This window comes from Heteronotia binoei, chromosome 6 (assembly GCF_032191835.1).
Source record: "Heteronotia binoei isolate CCM8104 ecotype False Entrance Well chromosome 6, APGP_CSIRO_Hbin_v1, whole genome shotgun sequence".
NCBI classification, from domain to species: Eukaryota; Metazoa; Chordata; class Lepidosauria; order Squamata; family Gekkonidae; genus Heteronotia; species Heteronotia binoei.
Genome location: NC_083228.1, coordinates 111,319,310 through 111,339,085, shown reverse-complemented (window position 1 = coordinate 111,339,085; position 19,776 = coordinate 111,319,310). Strand labels below are relative to the sequence as shown.

Here is a 19,776-nt window from a genome sequence, read left to right as displayed (position 1 = left end):
ATTGAAATATTTAAGTAGCACCTAGGACAGTAGTTTACAGCTCTTCTTTTTCAGTGTGCAGCTAGCATTTGATATGTAGTCATAGCTCTGTTTGAACAGAACTAAGGCTTTATAATTTCATAAATATGCCTCAAAGTATAATTTTACTTGCACTAGTCATAAAAAAATTTGTTCTTAAAGCAGTAAAATAAATTCAGATTTGATAAGCAAAGGAGTGTGTATATGTGTGTGTGTATGTACCCCATGGGAAATCTGTGGAAAATGTAAGATATATAGAGAACTATATTCCTGGACATCTATGCAAAAGAAAACCAGCAGTATACGACCAAGCCCATAGAAGCGACACATTGCTAAAAGAACACTTTTAGGGGGAAAAAATCAGAAGTAAAGTAACAATAGCGGACAATCTGTCTCTAAACTATTCAAATAAATAGCTAGGCTACAACCATTTTTAAACAAACAGATTTAAGACCTGAGCCTGTCACTACATCCTAGCACTGTACAAAGCTTATTTCAGTGAAATATGTTCCTCTGTGCGACCTTTGTCAAAGAGCGTCTCACATATTCACATGCTTATGCAAAAAGAAAAATATATTTCAGGAAAAGGTTACAGTTTCTCTTTAAAACCTGAACTCCCAATTACATTTCAAAGATGGTTATGGCACATGTAAGAAGGTTGAAGGTTCATCTTCAAGATCAGAAAAGGTAGCATGAATCCAGCAAATTACTCAAAATTGTATTATCACGTCATACGAAGCTTCAGTACAAAAAAAAAATCAAAAGGAAAAAAGGAAACTGGATTAAACCAGTCTGAGTAGAATACAGTGAGAGTGACAAAATGGGAATTTCATCAATGCCTTTTAGCCTATTAGGTTTCAAGATGTGCACCTTGGCACAGGAAACAATACCTCAGCAACATTCAAAGGACTTTCACTCTCTCATTTACCCATTCTGTCCCGACTTAAAAACCACTTGCAGTATCAATGTGAATAAAGTATTACAAATTACAACTGACAACTTCCTTTCCTCTGATGAGGTTCTATTGAATACTTACATTTTTCAAAGAATGGGCAGTTTTAGGATAGGTTTTCTGAGATCACTGGTTATGAATTTTGAAATTGAGTTAATTCACTGGCTGCATTATGGTGCTTATTAATCTGATGCTGTGGCTTTTCAGTGGTTGACTCTAACATTATTCAGTAGGAACTGTTACAAGATTCACTAATATGTAGTTTCAGAGAAATTTTAGTTGTGATGCGGGGGCGGGAGGCTGTAAAACTTTCCAGGCAAGATGACATGTGGGCTATTCTACAGATAAAACCCCTTCAGCCTTCTAGTTTCTATGGTGACAGATACAATCTTAGAGCTTTGTAGAATTCTGCTTGGATGCTAATGGCATCTCAAGGCAAGGAATTCTCTCTCATTGGGATTTACCCCAGTGAGAACAAAGTGTTTCTTGTTGTGTTGTCTGATGCAGCACACCCCCTGGAACTGGTCCAGCCAAGCAAGACCGACACTCACCCTTCAGTACTTCAGTTTCCCAAGTTACAAAGAATTTTACTACACAATGTTCATGGCTTCATAGCACGCTGTCTTGGACATGAGCTTATTTAATTTTTCATTTTAAAACAATTTTATTCCAGTAACATATGGTAACAATCAATTCTTCGCATTATTAATTACTTCTTTTTATCTATCCCATATATTACTTTTCTAATCCCCCCTCCCCCCGTTATTTGACCCCCGCCGGTGTTGTATACTTAAAATACTAATATTTAAAGGTACCACTAATAAAACAAAAATTTCTGTTTTTCTTTCTTTTAAGGCTTAATCATTATCAAAAATTGTCCAATGTCCTTTTACTTTTCACTCTTTTTCTATATAACTTCTAAACTTCTTCCACTCCAACCTAAAAGTTTCTAAATCATAGTCTCTTAAAATTCTTGTCAATTTGTCCATTTTACTCCATGTTATAACTTTTAAAAACCAATCCCATTTCTCTGGTATTCTCTCTTGCTTCCACAACTGCGCATACAATATCCTAGCAGCTGAGAGCAAGTACCAAATTATAGTTCTATCTTTTTTTCGAAATTTTTCCATATATAATCCCAACAGAAAAGTCTTTGCAACTTTCTTGATTTCATATCCCAAGATCCTAGATATTTCTTGTTGAATCATCTGCCAATACTTTTTGGCTCTTTCACAAGTCCACCACATATGGTAAAAAGAACCTTCATGTTTTTTACACTTCCAACATCTATCTGGCATCTTATTGTTCATCTTTGCCAACTTTTTAGGAGTTATATACCATCTATACATCAATTTAAAACAGTTCTTTTTAATACTATGACATGTTGAAAGCTTTATAGAATTCTTCCAAAGATATTCCCAAGTTTCCATCTGTATTTCTTTATTTACAATGATTGCCCACTTAATCATTTGAGATTTCACTACATCTTCTGTAGACCATTTCAAAAGCAGTTTACATAGTTTTGAAATTAATTTTTCATTATCTAAAAAAAAATCTATTTTGATTTCTGTTTGTTCTTTTCTTATTCTGTCAGTTTTGATATCTTCTCCACCAAGCTCTTTATTTGTTGCATTTGAAACCAGTCATATTTATTATTCAACTCTTCCGCAGATTTTAGCTCTATTTTACTGCCTTGTATTTTTAATAGCTGATTATACGACAACCACTTTTCTTCATCCACTTCAGCTGTTATTTTTATCACTTCTGCTGGCACTATCCATAACGGTTTTCTCTCATCACCATATTTCTTATATTTCATCCACGTATTAAACAAATTATTTCTTATATTATGGTGAGAGAAAAAACCATCCATCTTTTTTTCCCATAGTACATATAAGCGTGCCAGCCGAATTTATTTCCATGACCTTCCAACATCAAAAGTTTTCTGTTTAGTAGCATCACCCATTCTTTTATCCACACTAAGCAGACTGCTTCATGATATAGTTTTAAATCTGGCAATTGGAATCCTCCTCTCTCTTTTGCATCTGTTAAAATTTTCATTTTAATTCTTGGTTTCTTCCCAGCCCACACAAATTCTGAGATCTTCCTCTGTTAAAACTGTTTGCTGTCCTTCACAATCAGAATAGTTTGAAATAGATACATTATTCTTGGTAAAATATTCATTTTAATTGCAGCTGTTCTTCTCAGCAATGACAAATTAAGTTTATTCCATTTTATCATATCTTCATCCATTTTACGCAATAGCTTCTCATAATTATTTTTAAACAAATCAATATTCTTCATTGTTATCTCCACACCCAAATATTTTACCTTCAAGGTAACTTCACAACCCGTTAGCTTTTATAACTCCTTTTGTTTACTTACTTGCATATTTTTACATAAAATTTTTGATTTTTCTTTATATAAAATCCCGCCAGTTCTCCATATTCTTGTGTTTTAGCTAACACCAAAGGTGTTACTTGAGTGGGGTTTTCATTTATAAACATTATATCATCTGCAAATGCTCTATATTTATAAGTAAATCCTTTTATTTTTAATCCTTCTATTTCTTTGTCTTTTTGAATTTGCATCAGTAAGATTTCAAGTGTCATTATAAACAACAATGGAGAGAGCGGACACCCTTGTCTTGTACCTTTACTAATTATCATATCTTCTGTAAGGTCCATATTTATACATAGCTTTGCACATTGTTCAGTATATATTGCTTTTATCATCCTTATAAAGTCTTCTCCCAACTCCATTTTCTCCATAATTGCAAACATAAAGTCCCATTTTAGATTATCAAACACTTTCTCTGCATCCGCAAAGAATAATGCTACTTCCTTTTCTGGATGTCTTTCATAATACTCTACAATATTTACAACAGTCCTAATATTGTCTCTTATCTGTCTTTTGAGGAGAAACCCCACTTGATCTTCCTTTATAAAGTTTATCAAATATTGCTTAAATCGTTCTGCCAGTATTCTTGTGTATATTTTATAGTCATTATTCAATAATGAAATCGGTCTATAAATTTTTACATTTGTGACATCTCTATCTTCTTTTGGAATTAACGAAATCACTGCTTCCTTCCATATATTTGGTATTTTACCTTTTAATCTTATCATGTTTATCAATTTTCAGCGTTTCGGTATTAATTCCTCTTTAAAGGTTTTAAAGAACTTAGCTGTATATCCATCTGACCCAGGTGGCTTTCCAATTTTCATTGCATTGATCGCTGCTTCAAGCTCTATTCTTTCAATTGGCGCATTCAAAACTTCTTTCATATTTTCTGTTAAGGGTGCTATTTTAATATTTTGTAAATACAGTTTCATCTTTTCTTTCTTTATTTTAACACCCCTCAAAGGAGCCCCCCGGGACTCCCTTTTAGCCAAGGTAAATCTCCTCAAAGTTTTCTGTGCATATCTTGGACTAATCTCTGTCTGAGAAAAGTAGGCAGTAGGCATTAATTTGCCTTCCACTACCCCGAACAGAAGTTCCAGCCTGCTCCCTTAATGAGAAGCAGCTCAGCTCGGCATTTTCCTACCCCGGAAGTCGGACATGAGCTTACTTAAGTAGTGCTTCAGTCAGGGGCCATAGATTATAGTTCAGTTTACTATAACAGCCAAGCTGTTATTTGTAGCTGCCAACAACCCCATTCTTCACTGACTCTTCCTGGGACATGTACAGAGAACTCAGGAAAGGCAGTCTGCCCTTATACTTAGCTTCTGAAGGAGACATAAGGAGCATCAAAGTGTGAGGAACCACCTATCCTTCTTTCCTTCCCTCAGGTTATCTATGGAAGAAAGGATGGGTGTTTTTTCCTTCTGTAATTTTGGCTTTTACAAGAAGCACCACCGACATGTTGTCTCCCACAAAAACCCAACAAAAAGGAAGACACTGAAGAAAGAGATGTTAATCCATTGTGGGAAGTGCCAGCTGCATGGTTTTGTTGTTGCTATTACCAGCAGAAGCCTAATGAGAGAGGTAAACCATAAAGAACTATTGGAAGGAAAGGAAGATGGTTTATCTTCCTGACCGTGCTACAAAAGCCTGGTATGCGGGAGAGAAGCCATCTCACTCTTTTTCTTCCTCTCCCAAGTTCTGCCACGCTACTTTAAACAGCTGAGTGAACATATGGAATCTTGATCACTACTGCAGGAAGTAGGGTATCACAAGGTAAGGCAAACTCTCTCTCTCTAACAGAACAGTGACAGAGCTCCTGTGCTTTCTGTAGTCTGTGTCCACAGGGGTTTGTGTTAAGATGCCCCCATCATGGAAACAACATGAAGTAGTGTCTACACACATTTGTCCCAGAAAAACTTGCTGTTTCCCCCATTTCCCCCCTTTTTCTGCTGTCACACCTGCACAAAGGAACAAAAATGACAATAATCATGCCATGACACCTTGCAATTCTGACATTCCCTTTCCCTACAAAGTCATGCTGTAATGCCTGGGAAGTCATGCTTCTCAGTTTGGGAAGGATATAAAGCCCTTTAACAGGCTAAAACAGAAGGGTGTGGCTCATTACCACCCACAGTCTTGAGTCTAGCTCTAGTCCTCCTTTTGCTGTAGCATCTGCAGGAATATTGACTAAGACATATTACTTTTTTAATACAAAAAATAAATACAGCTAGGCAAAACCTAGATATTTGTCCCCGGTAAGGTTTCACTGCCTTGAAAACAGATATGAATAAGTGAAAATGATAGAGGAACACATTCATGACAATTTGGAGTTATCGCAAGAAGAAGTGATGAGCAACCGGCTAACTGGCTCATTTAAAAGTTAGACTTTTTAAAAGTCAGAACTGATTCACAGCCACAATGCGATTCTTAAGCAGGAACCTTTGTTAGCCGCCCTGAGACCGCTTGCAGAGAGGGCAGGATAGAAATTTAAAGTAATAAATAAATAAATAAACAAATGTACTTTCCAAAAATTTCAATACTTTATGTGGCAAAAGTATTTTTTCCCAGCTATATTAGTTTTAATGTCACTGAAGTGACAAAAAACTGTAGGTCTCTCTCTTCTACTTTCCCTTCAGTACAACTAGAAACCACCCACATACTACACATATGATAGGATATGGGACCAGACCACAGAGCAAAATGATTGTATTTTTCTTCATTTTTTCCCTAATGGGTAGGTTCTCCTGTCTATCTGAACAACCCAATAACACGATTTCCAGATGTTCGGTCTTCTCCAACCGAAAGAATTCAAACCTAACTGATTAAAAACAAGCACAAAAATAACTGCAGCCCCTAACCACTGAATGGTTAACTGCAGACAACAGTAGAACAGGTTGCTAGTAATCTGGATTCTTGCAGATTGTTGGTTGGATCCAGACTAAATTTTCCACTAACAGAAGGGAAGTTGTTGTCAAGTCTGCTATGAATTTCTTAACTAAAATATTAAGTTTGGTTCTGGAGTGAAGGAGTCTGGGAGTTTTCACTGAACTCGGAATGCTGCTAGCTAACTTCCCTACCCCCCTCCATAGAGAGGCCTTTGTTGTGTAGTCTGCTTTGAAATGCTAACATGTGAACAAGATAGTGGCACCTTCCCAGCCTGGATGTCTGTGGGAGGCTGGGGCGGCAAGGTCTCAGGCTGGGAATGAAGGGAGTAGCACCCGAGTGCGAAAATGTATTGCATAGATTGCCCTCCCCGTAGGAATCCTTTGATCTATACCTTAAATGCTGGTTTAATGCCTGTATATCTCAGTCCTTCAATCTCTGCCATGGTCTTCAGTTCTGATTACAATAAACTTGCAACTCTGTTTTAACAAGAGACTCGTTATTGAATTCAGCCGACTTGACAGTTGTAAGTTCTGCCAATTCCTCCTACCTGCTGCAGAGACCCCCAATTTGCCCCTCTTGACATTCTTGGGGGTTCTTTGTATCCCAACAGCAGCATTTCAGGGAAATCTATGGGCTGCAGTGGGAGGGGGATAGGCAGGAAAGGTCTGTTCTGAAGCAGAACATCCAAGGCATTGTTTAGAAAATGAAATAGTGCAGCATTTCCCATTTGCAGGGTCGCAACCCAGTACCAGGCCACAGAAGCCTCAATACCGGGTCACCAGGGGCGCCCGACAGCCCCCTCCCCTCTCTTTTTATCTTCGGCGCTGCATGCCACACTACGCTCCAGCTCCTGCCCCCCCCCCCGCCACCTGTAGCACTCAGAGAGCGCTACAGACACTGCGTGCTGGCCAGAAGCCGTCCCTTGTCCCTCTCTGATGTTCGGAAACATCAGAGAGGGCGGGGAAAGCTCCTGGCTGGCGTGCAGTGTCTGTATTGTTCCCTGATCCTCCTCCGCCCAGAGGAGGATCAGGGAGCAATATTGAGACTGCGTGCTGGCCAGAAGCTCTCCCCCGTCCCTCTCTGATGTTTGGAAACATCAGAGAGGGTAGGGAAAGCTTCTGGCCAGTGCACAGTCTCTGTATCGCTCCCTAAGCATTCTCCGCCCGGACCACAGGGAAGGAACCGGGCCATGGAGGAGAAAAGTTTGGGAAACCCTGAAATAGTGGATTCAGGCAATGATTTCGGAGAGACACTTTAAGATAATCTTTATCCACAGTATTCATGTAATGAAACATTCTTGCCATAATGGTAAAATACAAAAATGCCTAGATTATGAAGCAAATGAGTATTTGTACCACATAGTAAAAGCAAGTACACTACAGCTAGCAGGCTGTCAGATCTGAACTGGAAAGATTTGCATTCAAATTCCTGCTCAGCCATAATGTTCACTGGGTTAGTTTGAGAATGTTGCTGTCCCTCAGCCTAGCCAAATCTAACCTCAAATAATTGCTGGAAGAATAAATGAGGGAGACCCTGCACTACTGAGAGGTATGAGCCAGCCAGATCCACTTCGTAAGTCCAATAAGAAAAGAAAATACATTCCAGTGTTACACCCATTCCCATGTCAACAAATACAACTTAATGGCAACCAAATTTTCTCTTTCTGTCTTTCTTGCCATTTTATTGACATCAGGGAGCTCCTTGAACCAAATTCTAAGAACTCTGAATTAAATAAACAGAGTTGGCAACATATGCATCCTCTAAGCCAAAATAAGGCTGTTAATGACTGCACTTGATCGGTTCGTTACCAGCAGCTGCCTTACAACATTTGGCATTCCCGTGAGAAATAAGAGAATGTTACCATTGTGAAAAGTCTCTTGGCTCATTGAAAAAGAGGGATATGGTACTGTTTTTAATTCACTGTACAAAGGACTGTAGAACCTGGGAAACTGTCTATTCTTTTCCAAGAGATGAAGTCCGGATGTGAAAAGCAGATTGAGAAAAATGTGTTATTTACTTACTGAGTTTCAGTTCCCAGCAGCAGTTCAATTTTCTCTCCTGCATGGTTACTTAGGACAGTTAATCTGAAGAGGTGATTTGCAGAAGTCTGCCGGGAGTAAAGCATAGTTGTGCTATTTTTTACAGGAGAGGAATTCAGCTCTTCACTGTCACACTGTTCAACTAACAACTGATCCCTTAAGGAATAGTCTGTGACATTGTAGCTCTCTTCACTGCAAAAACAAAGGAAAGACAAGCAATTGCTTAGAGACAAATCACCACTAAATGCGTTGGGAGTCAGGTTTGCGGCACAGCCAGTTTCCAAGAACATTCCATTGCACGTAATTATTCAGACATTTTCCTTTCAGCAAAGAAGAGGAACATACAGAATGTTTACAAAGCATCTGCTTGCCAAGAAGACAAATGAAGTTAATCTTTGAGCCACACAGAATTCCATTCAATGATGCACTTTACATTTTTCTGATGTCCTTTTGATGATGTAAGCACTCTCATTTTGTTCCATTTAAAGGAAGAGATGAGACTAGTCTAATGTCAAGCAAACAAATGAGTGACTGGAGTTGCCCTGTTATTACTTTACCAGTCTTTCTAACACACAAGCATAATTCATATTTCAGAATAAGTTAGAAGTGGCATTCCTTTCTTAATTTGTCTTTCCAGGAAACTCATTCGGCCAAGTCATACCATTAAACATGAACCAGTACTGTCAGGTAGCTGCATATGCACCAGGAAACATATGATATCCAGTACATCAATCAGATCATTGAAAGTGCAAGCTTTTCTTTTTTAAAGCAAATTAGGGTGATAAAAATTAAAACATTGAAATCAATGTACTATAAAGTCTATGGAGCCTGAAAAAGAAATCTGGAAGTTTCTTGTTGCTCATCAAATGTGAAGAATGAACAACAAAAATGTATTAATGTTAATTAAACAGCATTCTCAAAGTGCACAACACTGCACGTTACTTTTACAGGGTAATATAACTATACAAAATTCAGCTACTTGCCCCAAGGAGCTTAAGTCCAAGACTGGATCAACAGGAAGCAACAACAGAATGGTGGGAGGGATGGAAATCAAGGATATAAATAACAACAGAGGGAAAGAAAGAATAGCAAAGGCAACAGCTACAAAAGGATGAACCAAAGAAAATGTGATTACACTTAGATGTAATTCTCTTTGTTGGGGATGAAGACTGGGGGTCATGGAATACTCTTAGTATCTTTTCTTTCTTTATATCACAGGAAGAGCTCTTCTAGAACAGCTGGGCCCAACTTGTTACCCACCAAGAAGAACACAGAATATAAGTCATGGTGGTATTCTGGCTTTCAGATGTATGAAAGCCCTCCTGTTTATGCATGCAATAAAACTAGAAGGCTTATAAAGTCCCTGGGGGGGTCCCCTTATGCAGCTGGTAGGCTGTGTTTGATTTTGTGGGTCCCGGATTATAAAGGCCTGTTTTAGACGGAGGCTTTCTGAGTTGTAGAATTATGTTTTGTTACTTCCTGTAGATATGAGGGTCTGAATGGGGAGGCAGGCTGACCCACAGTATACACTGGGAAACTGGCTGTACACATACAAGAGATTGTGTAATGTCATGAGGTTGCATTCAAAAGAAATGCTTTGTGTAATGTTTCCTTTTCACTACCAGAGACAAGACCTTTATGCTTGGAGATGTTCAACAGAAAAATCCTTATTCAGATCTTAATGGAAGACAACCATATGGATGAAAAAGATAGTGGTTTCCAGTACAGCAGTGAAATGAGAACGGGAAGACAAAGAAAATTCTACTGAATTAAAAGATGTGCAGCAACTCTCATTCTTTTATTGATAATTTGGTAAATCATGTGGTATTCCCATGTTGTCTGCCACATACGCTTAACTAGTTCAAAATATGGAGCCTAACAGCTGTTACATCTACACATTCATTTCAGAGAGCTTTCATAGGCATCCTGTCCCTTCTCTTTGCAATGCAAGTAATTTCTAGATATAATCAGACTTGTGTACTATTTATCCATGTACATAAACTAGAGATTAAAACTGTAACACCAGGAACTTTACTGAGGAGAGATCTTACTGCAGCAAAACAAACTGGAATATTGCTACATGCTAAACTTTACCAGATCAACTGTGGCAACTTGCATAGACTTTGACAACTAGAGTCAGATACATGAAATATATCCCATTTATAGGTGAGGGGACAGACTGTGAATGATGTGGTCAAATGGCCATGAAATTGAATATGTACAGCCCCTGTGACCCTGCAATAAACCCAGATCTCCTAGTATCTACTCAGGCAGGTCAGTATACAATCTAAAAACATCAGACAGGAGATCAATCAACCGCTTGTTCTGTTGTACAATTATTGTCATTAATGCCCTTCTGCCATCATCATTACTATTTATAAGATTTTTAACCTGTCTTTCTCCCTCATAGGGCCACCAAGATGGCTAAAGCAAACAGGTTGTTGTTGTCAGTTCTGCCATCAAAATCATGCAAAAGGGGAGGGGGGGAGGCAAATCTGAAATAAAAGTAGCAACACTTTCTTTGTGGTTAAACAATTTTATTTGGTAATATATGGTAATTATATCCAATACTAATAAAATATTAATAAACACTTACTACCTTCCCCATACATTACACTTTCCCCTCCCTCCTCCCCTCCCCCCAAATCTTGACTTCCGCCAGTGCCCGTTACCTAAAATTCTGATATCAAAAGGTATCTTTAACTTTAAAAGAATCTTAATTAAAAAAGGAAATATGTATATATCATTTTGCAGTGAAATAAACAAACACATTTCTTATACTTTATAAAGTCCCACCCAGTTATTATAGTTCATCTTCTTTCTTCTCCTAAAAACCTAAGTGGTATTCTCAAAAATTGTTCCGACAGGCCTTCGACATTTAACCGAGAGAGAACTGCCACTGGACATCATATAGAGCACCATGCAGAGTACCGATGGTCACCATCAAACTTTCAGAACCGCTATACTGTACTGTATTAATACAGCACCATTAAATGTTTTAAATAATTTAAATATGTAATTATGTTTTATATGTTTTATTGGTTTTTAATGGAAGTGATGTGATGTTTAGTTTAGTTTTAGTTTAGTTTATTTGTAATTTGTATCCTGCCCTTCCCACCAGGTGGCTCAGGGCGGCTTACAGCATAAAAAATCTAACATAAGAATATAAAAATTTAAACATTTCACACAGTTTACATAGTTAAAATTAAACATTTCACATAATTTACATAGTTAAAACATTAAAAAAACATACAGCGATCTTATAAAAACTACACTCAGTTTCAAGTGCCGATTAGTTGTAAGCCAGCCGGAAGAGGACTGTCTTACAGGCCCTGAGGAATTGAGCGAGATCCCGCAGGGCCCTTACCTCTTCCGGAAGCTGGTTCCACCAGGAAGGGGCCATTACGGAGAAGGCCCTATCCCTAGTAGATATCAAACGGGCTTCCTTTGGCCCGGGGACAACAAGGAGATTTTGAGTTCCCGATCTCAGTACTCTCTGGGGAACATGTGGGGAGAGACGGTCCCTCAGGTAGGCAGGTCCTAGGCCATATAGGGCTTTAAAGGTAATGACCAGCACCTTGTACCGAACTCGATAAAGTACTGGCAGCCAGTGCAGAACCCGAAGTCCCGGCTGAATGTGCTCCCATCTTGGGAGCCCCAATAACAACCGGGCGGCGGCGTTCTGCACCAACTGCAATTTCCGGGTTCGGCACAGGGGCAGCCCCATGTAGAGGGCATTGCAGTAGTCCAACCTCGAGGTGACCGTTGCATGGATCACCGTTGCTAGATCGTTACGCTCCAGGAAGGGAGCCAGCTGCCTTGCCCACCTAAGATGGAAAAATGTGGACTTGGCAGTGGCTGCTATCCGGGCCTTCATTGTTAAAGAAGGCTCCAGTAGTACCCCCAAGCTCTTGACCCTATGCGTCGCAATCAGCGGCGCACCGTCAAAAACTGGTAGGGGGATTTCCCTTCCCGGACCCCGACGACCCAAGCAAAGGACCTCTGTCTTCGCCGGATTTAGGCTCAGCCCGCTCAGCCTGAGCCACCCAGCCATGGCCTGTAACGCCCAGTCCAGATTTTCTGGGGCGCAGACCGGCCGGTCATCCATAAGCAGATAGAACTGGGTGTCATCAGCATACTGGTGACAACCCAGCCCATACCTTCGGGCAATCTGGGCGAGGGGACGCATATAGATGTTAAATAACATCGGGGAAAGAACCGCACCCTGAGGTACTCCGCAGTCAAGCGTGTGCCTCCGGGACAGCTCATCCCCAATAGCGACCCTCTGTCCCCGACCTTCAAGGAAAGAGGAAAGCCATTGCAAGGCCAACCCCTGAATCCCCGCGTTGTGAGCCGCCCTGAGTCCATTTGCGGAGAGAGCGGGATATAAGCTTAACGTAATAAATAAATAAATATCACCCAATGTCCTTTTACTTTCCATTCTTTTTCTATGTATCTTCTGAATTTATCCCAATGCCTTTTAAATCCCTCTAAATCATAGTCTTTCAAGATTCTTGTAAATTTATCCATTTGACTCCATGACATAACTTTTACAATCCAATCCAAAGAAAATCATTAGCACTTAAAGAACCACAGGAAAAGATAGTGTTGTGGCCTACAATTACAGTAAACAAAGGGAATGCCTAAAGAAGGGATCAGAATAGAGGCCCTCTATTTCCTTGACACAGCCACTCCCCCAGGTCAATGATATATATCAGATTCTACCTAGACTACAGTACGGCAAAAATAGCAATCTCATATGGGTCCCAAACATAAAAGAGGGACCCTCCCATGTTTGTGGAAGACCATCACAGAAGTGAACCCCCTGAGCTAATTTCAAAATTGTATTTGAGAAAACAACTCCCCTCAAAAATCAGCAAAGCTTGCTAAACAAAGCTCACCTATCACATTAATGATATCCCTGCAGATACCATCACTTTTTGCCTTGTTTCCAAAGCAGTGTATGAATGCTGTACGGCCTGAATAGGATAAGTTAATGAAGGATTGTTTCATTAATACCTTTTTAGCTGCCTTGATGTTTATTTTATGCTGGTTATATAGCTTGACTCGTCTGCTTTTGTTTTATTGTTTTTGCTGTGAGCTGTCTTGAACAGGTATCTGGAGAGGCAGCATATACATATTCTAAACAAATAAATAGTTTAACAGCTCTTACATTATCCAAAGAGGAAAATTTGAGTTAGCATATAAGGAAAATATAGGCTGGATAAGAGCTGTTAATTTTGCAATTATATCTCCTGCCAAATACCAGGAGACACACTAGACAGTAGTCTGCAACCAAAGAAAATTTCTGTTGATCAAAGCAAATGCATACAAAATGCCACATATATAGTTCTTTCCCTTGACTTATAAATTCTTCAAAACACACACAAGTATTTCTAAATTTCTCTCCATTATAAAAGTATCCTTTATTTTATTTTGCACATTTTTGTTCTGCCTTTTCATCAGTGGCATGCGTCATTTTACTCTTCTACAGTCGTTCCTCACAACAACCCTGTGAGGTAGGTTAAGTTGAGACTGAGTAAGTGGAACAGTACAGCAGAGTGGGAATGTGAATCTAGGCATCCCAGAATCTAATCCATTCCTCTAAACACTCCAGCACATTCCATTCAAAGCAGTAAGCACTGCAAATCAAACTTCAGTTTAAGGAAGCTCAGCTTGATTGCTCATTCCAACAAACATGAGAAGGAAATTATAATATAAATAAAAAAATTATAGAGACATTTTTACTTAGTCAATTTCCTGGAGTTTGTAAAGCAATGAATTCCAGAGCTTTGCTGCTCTGGAATGAGAGAACCAAATTTCCAAGGGGGAATGTATCTATTTACTGTACACATTCTATATAAGATCAATGCCAAAAAATAAGTGTTATTATGGGTGTTCCTTTGGAAAAGATAGCTAGCAGACATTATATGAAAATGGATATGTAAGAGCGAGTTTATAAAGAAAAACCTCCACTGCAAGTACTAAGATGTTTGCTTAGTTTGCTCTACTTATTACATTTAGTGTCTTTATGCACAAATCACTACATACCAGAGAATACCATCCTAACTACAATTTTTTTTAAAAAAAAAATACTTCTGGCTCTGAGATCCACAAAAGTTGTACTATAATTATTTAAACTTATGCCTCAATCATTTAAGTTGTTTAATTAGGAATCCAATGGCTTAACATTATTCTGAATTTCTTCCTGGCAAATGCAACACCAGCTGTGGACAGGTAGCATTCCAAAGTATTATTTGACCTTTGGCTGCCTTCCCACTTAAAAAGTTCAGCTGCATTCCACTTCAAGGATTATCTCAGGGACTGACAAGTCATTAGACACAGACAGAATTTTAGTGGTATCCTCAGGGGATTGTGTAGAACATGAAGTAAGGCTATTTCATAACTACTGCCTCAATATAGGTTTATAAAGGCGTTTTTGAAATGTATGCAAACCATTAAAGAGGCCTTAGAGCAGCCTGAAGAGTTATTGTTTTAAATGAAACAACATATAGGTATGTATAATGGGGGAAAATCATACTGGAGAAGATCAAAGAAAATATATTAAACTTTAGGGCAGGGGACTTTAGGCCACAGTAGGATAATTATATGTTTGTATAGGTATATGGTATGCAATAGAGCTTCCAAAATAATTTTATGTATGGAACTTACTCTTCTCCTTCATTAGTTTCTCTATGGAACTTGCTCATTTTCTTTATTAGAAGCATCCACTGGGTAAATACCAAATTTCTAGATTTCTGTAAGGATGCTTCTTTCATGTCTGGTTGACTTGTGTTAGCACAGAAGAAGAAGGGAATTAGTAATTTCCAACCAGCTGGATAAGACCTGAGCTGAGCATCTCTTCCCCCACACCTCTTTTCTTCAGGTACTTTAAAGCCTGGACATGGCTTTAAAACACAAGCATTTGGTTCTTGGCACTTTGGTTTTAGCTGTGGGCCTTTGTGAGCTGTGGCGGTGGTGAAACCAACATCAACCTGGAATTGCTGTAGCTCATCATCAGCTTCAAGAGTGTATGGCAGTCTGTTGGGTTGAATATCTCTTCTGAAGTGCAGTACATTTTATTTTGTAAACCACGCTGGATCTATGTAGCAGCAGAAATTAATGTGTGATCCTGCAACAGACCATCATTTGTTGTCTGGTAACAACCCTTGGTGCTGAGCAGCATCAACCAACACCTACTTGTTTGAGCAGCACATGGAGGGAAGGCGATGAGGCTTGACACTTCTCAGCAGAGTTAAGGCTCAGGTGAGGATAAACAAAATTGCTAGCTATATTTGGAGATAGGGGAGTTGCCTGATGATAGTCGCTGTGGACTACCTAACACATCTCGCCTTTAAATATACTCTGAAGTAGACCAGCCATTTAAATAAACCCAAGTATGGTTGTCTGGTGTCTTTTGGGAAGGATGGTTCTGGGGTCGAAAGTGGGCTAAAAGTATTTAAATAAAGAGGCAAACAAACAAATCCCCTTTCTGAAAAATGTCATTACTTCTAGTAAAAGTCTATAGCAAACCGTGCTGAAGAGGTTTCTCTCTACTCATTCTCTGCTCATCTTTTTTGGGGTACTTATTTTTGCCCATACATATGAGCTGGCCCAGGGCCTACTTGGCCTAATTGTTAATCCAGCCTGCCGGCAGGGACAACAAACTGGGCATGGGGGCCAAGGCCTTTTCCTGAAGTTGGTGGTTAACTGTCTCTGAATATGGAGATTCTGTTTAGTCACCATGGTCAGTAGCCATTGATGGACCCCTTCCCCATAAATCTGTCTAATTTTTTAAAGCTATCTATGCTTTCATTCTTCCCTAAAACAGGCCAGTGGATGCTACTATGACTCTCTTCAGGTCCTTGAAGGAGGAGATAAGTGGCTATAATAGCAGCCCGGAATTATTTCTCCAGGAGAGATATTAGAGATGGCACTATTTCTTTATACTGCCATTTCCCAATCAGGAGAGGCTGCCACAATAAAACTCAGGCATTCTTTCTAGTATAGAGTCTTAACAGGAAAAGAGTGTTGTGGCAACTGACAGATGCGGTTACTTACCCTGGAAATTCCACACAAAGTATGAAGTGACTTTTTCAAAAATCCTCCATTTTCTGCATCCTAATGTAGAATTTGCACAGATATTACTTTCTCCCTCTAGATCTTCCTCAGGGAGAGGTTAGACAATCATGAACTTTCCCCTTGTCATGTTCCCTGATTCAGTTATCCTCATTACAGGTAAATGGTCAAACTGGGAGATCCTATAGTTTTTGAATAAAATATCTTGTTTGCTCCTCAGTTGGGTTTAATCATATAGTATCTTTGGTTATTCACACAGTATTCTGTGGATATCACATGTTCATACAAATGTAGGGTCTCCCAGATTAGGTATTCCATTTTCCCCCATAGTGAAGCAAAACAGGCTCTTTTTCAGACTACTTTTCCACACACAACAAAGTGAGTTGATGCATGCCTGAGGGCTTTCTCTGACCTCTCTGCAGTGCAAATTCAGAGGACGAAATCTGACATCCAAGTGGATTCAGTGCTATGATTTATCTTTGTATGAAATTTTCTCATTAATTCAAACATGCTCTGCTACCTTTATTCAACAATCATACTTGAATTTTTTTCATGTCCTGTACTATTTATAGAAGAGTGAAATAACAAAAAAACTGAAATGCTCTAACTGAATTCCTCAAAACCACATATAACATGCTTGGAAGGGGATCTTAAAACCTAATTGTAGAATGCCATGTAATTTAACCACAATGGACACATTAAAGATAAATTAATTACTTGAAAAAGTACAAGAACGATACCCAAAATAAACATTTAGGCCAAATCAAATTATTTATTTTACTCATTGTATTATAGTCCATCTATAATCTGAAGATCTGCTAGCATAAACAAAATAAATCATGTACCTATAATAATATCATATGACATGCAAGACCAAAGTCATAGGTTCTAAAACAACTAACCAAGTATTCAACTGATGCTCAAAACAACTAAAGCATAAAGATCCATCAGGATATGCTTCAGGCTTTGAGATTATACTTTATCCTTCTTATGGCTTATTCTAGCTAAATCTGAATTAGTCTCATTGCTCAGATGCCTTTCAGCTTGATTGCTCTATGTATGTGTTACTTGTAATTCTTTTAATGACACCTTTGGTATGTGAAGCATTTTCAGATGCTTTCTTTAAATATAAAAACAATGCTGACGACTGTTAAACATGCAATGTTAAACCAACACAATCTCCTGGATAATTTTGACACACATTAGCAATCTCAGACTAGATTAATTTTGGAATGACTGTTTAACTGGTCCTCATTGGTTCAGCTCACACCTACAGATAAAATAGTTGGTTTGACTAAATAAAGAAACATTTTACAAGACGCTGGAAATCACAGGTCTGTATAGTCTTTATAGTCATTTTAGAATTCAAATGACAATAGACATTTCAAAAACTGAGCCTGTTAAAACTCATTTCTAATTTAAAACAGTTTATCAAAATCTTTCCAATGACTTCTAATTAACTAGCTGACTCTTGAAGAGGTAAGGCTGTAGGATCAAGGTTAGACCACATACTTTAAGATCTGAGGTTCTATTTACAACATCTCCAACGGAAAGGATCTTGGGTGGCAGTGTTGAGGACTTTTGCCTCCGCTAGCACTACCAATTCTCTGGAAGTCACTCCCCAGGGAGATTCGTCTATCCCCTTCTGTTGCCATCTCCTGCCAGTGGGTGAAGACTTTTTTGTTCTGTTTGATCAATCATCCTTCCCCCCTAACCAACTACTGGTGGCCTGCTATGACCATTTTTCTCAGAACTGTGTGGTTAAAACTCTCATATCCATTCCAACTCAGACTCTACATTAGCAGTGACAGGATCAGCTGTCTGAGAGATACTTTTCAGTTTATTCATTGTGAGGATGTAGAAAAGATCCTTGGAGGTTTGAGGCCTACTACACGTTTGTGTATGACCCTTGCACTTCATGGCTAATTACATCTAGTGGGGTGGGGCCTGGCTGACTAGTTCCAAGAGGTAGTTAATATCTCTCTGAGGAAGGAGGTGGTTGCCCCAAGCCTTGAAACAGACTGTGGTGCAACACTTCTTTAAAAGCCTACCCTGGACTCAGGAGATCTCAATAACTATCAACCAGTCTCAAATGTTCTATTCCTGAGCAAAGTGATTTAACAGCTGGTGGCTGGATAACTTCAAGCTTTCATGAATGAAGCAAATTGTTTAAATCATTTTCAATCTAAGCCCTGGTTATTGGACTGAAATGACCTTACCTTTTCTTCTTAGTGATAATGAGGACATCGTTAAAGAGGAAGAAGTACACCTGTTGCTTGGAGGTCCTTTTGGAGAAAATGCCAGTGTCCTCCACAAATGCTGTCAATTCACCCCGTTTCACTAGCCACCGGGAAGAAGACACCAATGGAAAAGGCTATAATGTAAGAAATTTGCAATTTATTATTTTCTTAGATTCAATCAGATTTTCCTGGATAAAAATAGGTATTCTGATTATCATTCTGATTATCCTGTAGAAACTTCAAACCAAAACTGAAAATGCAAATTTTTGGACATTTTGAGGGCAATATATAATGCTGATTTCAATGGACTGCTTACAGCCATGAAAAGTTGGGATACAGATCATACCCTTCTATGAAATCCATTGTTTTGAATGAATGTTTTTTTTTTAAATTACTACTTTTTTATTCTACTTTTCTTCTATCAGCAAGGCTTATATTCCAAGGTGGTCTTCCATTCAGGTACTGATCAGACATGCACTGGATTAATTTAGGAGCTTACTGTACCAGTTACCCTCCGACAACATCTTTTAATTCCTTCTCTTCTGTTGCTCTTTGGCTGAATGAAGACTGCGTAGTATAGGTTCACTGGCTATTACCCTAAATGGTATATCAGTACATATGTCTAATAGAATGATTCAGCTAACTCATTACACATCAACTAGCAACATAGGACAGATGAATCCAGTCAAGGCCAAGCGAGTTGCAGTGTATCCTGTTGTGCATGTCTCTTTGGCTGCATGTGCATGAAGTAATGGATTGTACCTTTATTATTTTTCAAAGCAGCAACTGTTAATCTGAACCTATTATTGCACATGGGTCGAGGATCTAGGTGGGGGGCTACCGAGTACATTATACTGCCTTGTGGACTGGAAAGTAAAAAGACAAGTTGAGTGGCTTCTGCAGAGGTACAAGCCTGAGCTGTACAGCACCAGCAACTGGCATTAGCTCACCCATTGCTTTCTCCCACACATTGATGGCAGTGCATGAGAAGGCAACTGGTAAACTTCTGACAGGTGTGAACCAGGCTCTTTGGCCCCCTAGTAGACCACTGGCAGGGCATTCAGGGCTTCTTGGTTCCCTCCAAGGCTTTGATTCTGAATGTAAAATGAGAGAAGAAATGTTCCAAAAGACTGGATGAAAGAGACTGTCATTTCAG

General features: G+C 39.0%; 1 protein-coding gene across 1 annotated transcript in view; it reads right to left on the bottom strand.

Annotated features, from left to right (window-relative positions):
* The window catches only part of ARHGEF26 (Rho guanine nucleotide exchange factor 26), an 80,734-nt gene that overhangs the window by 8,160 nt on the left and 52,798 nt on the right, over positions 1-19,776 (bottom strand). Inside the window, exons 11-12 of the mRNA XM_060242365.1 lie at positions 18,600-18,754; positions 8,284-8,493 (exon numbers count right to left, since the gene is read on the bottom strand). Of these exons, the coding sequence (XP_060098348.1) occupies positions 8,284-8,493; positions 18,600-18,754 (365 nt within the window). The remainder of the gene's footprint in view (positions 1-8,283; positions 8,494-18,599; positions 18,755-19,776) is intronic.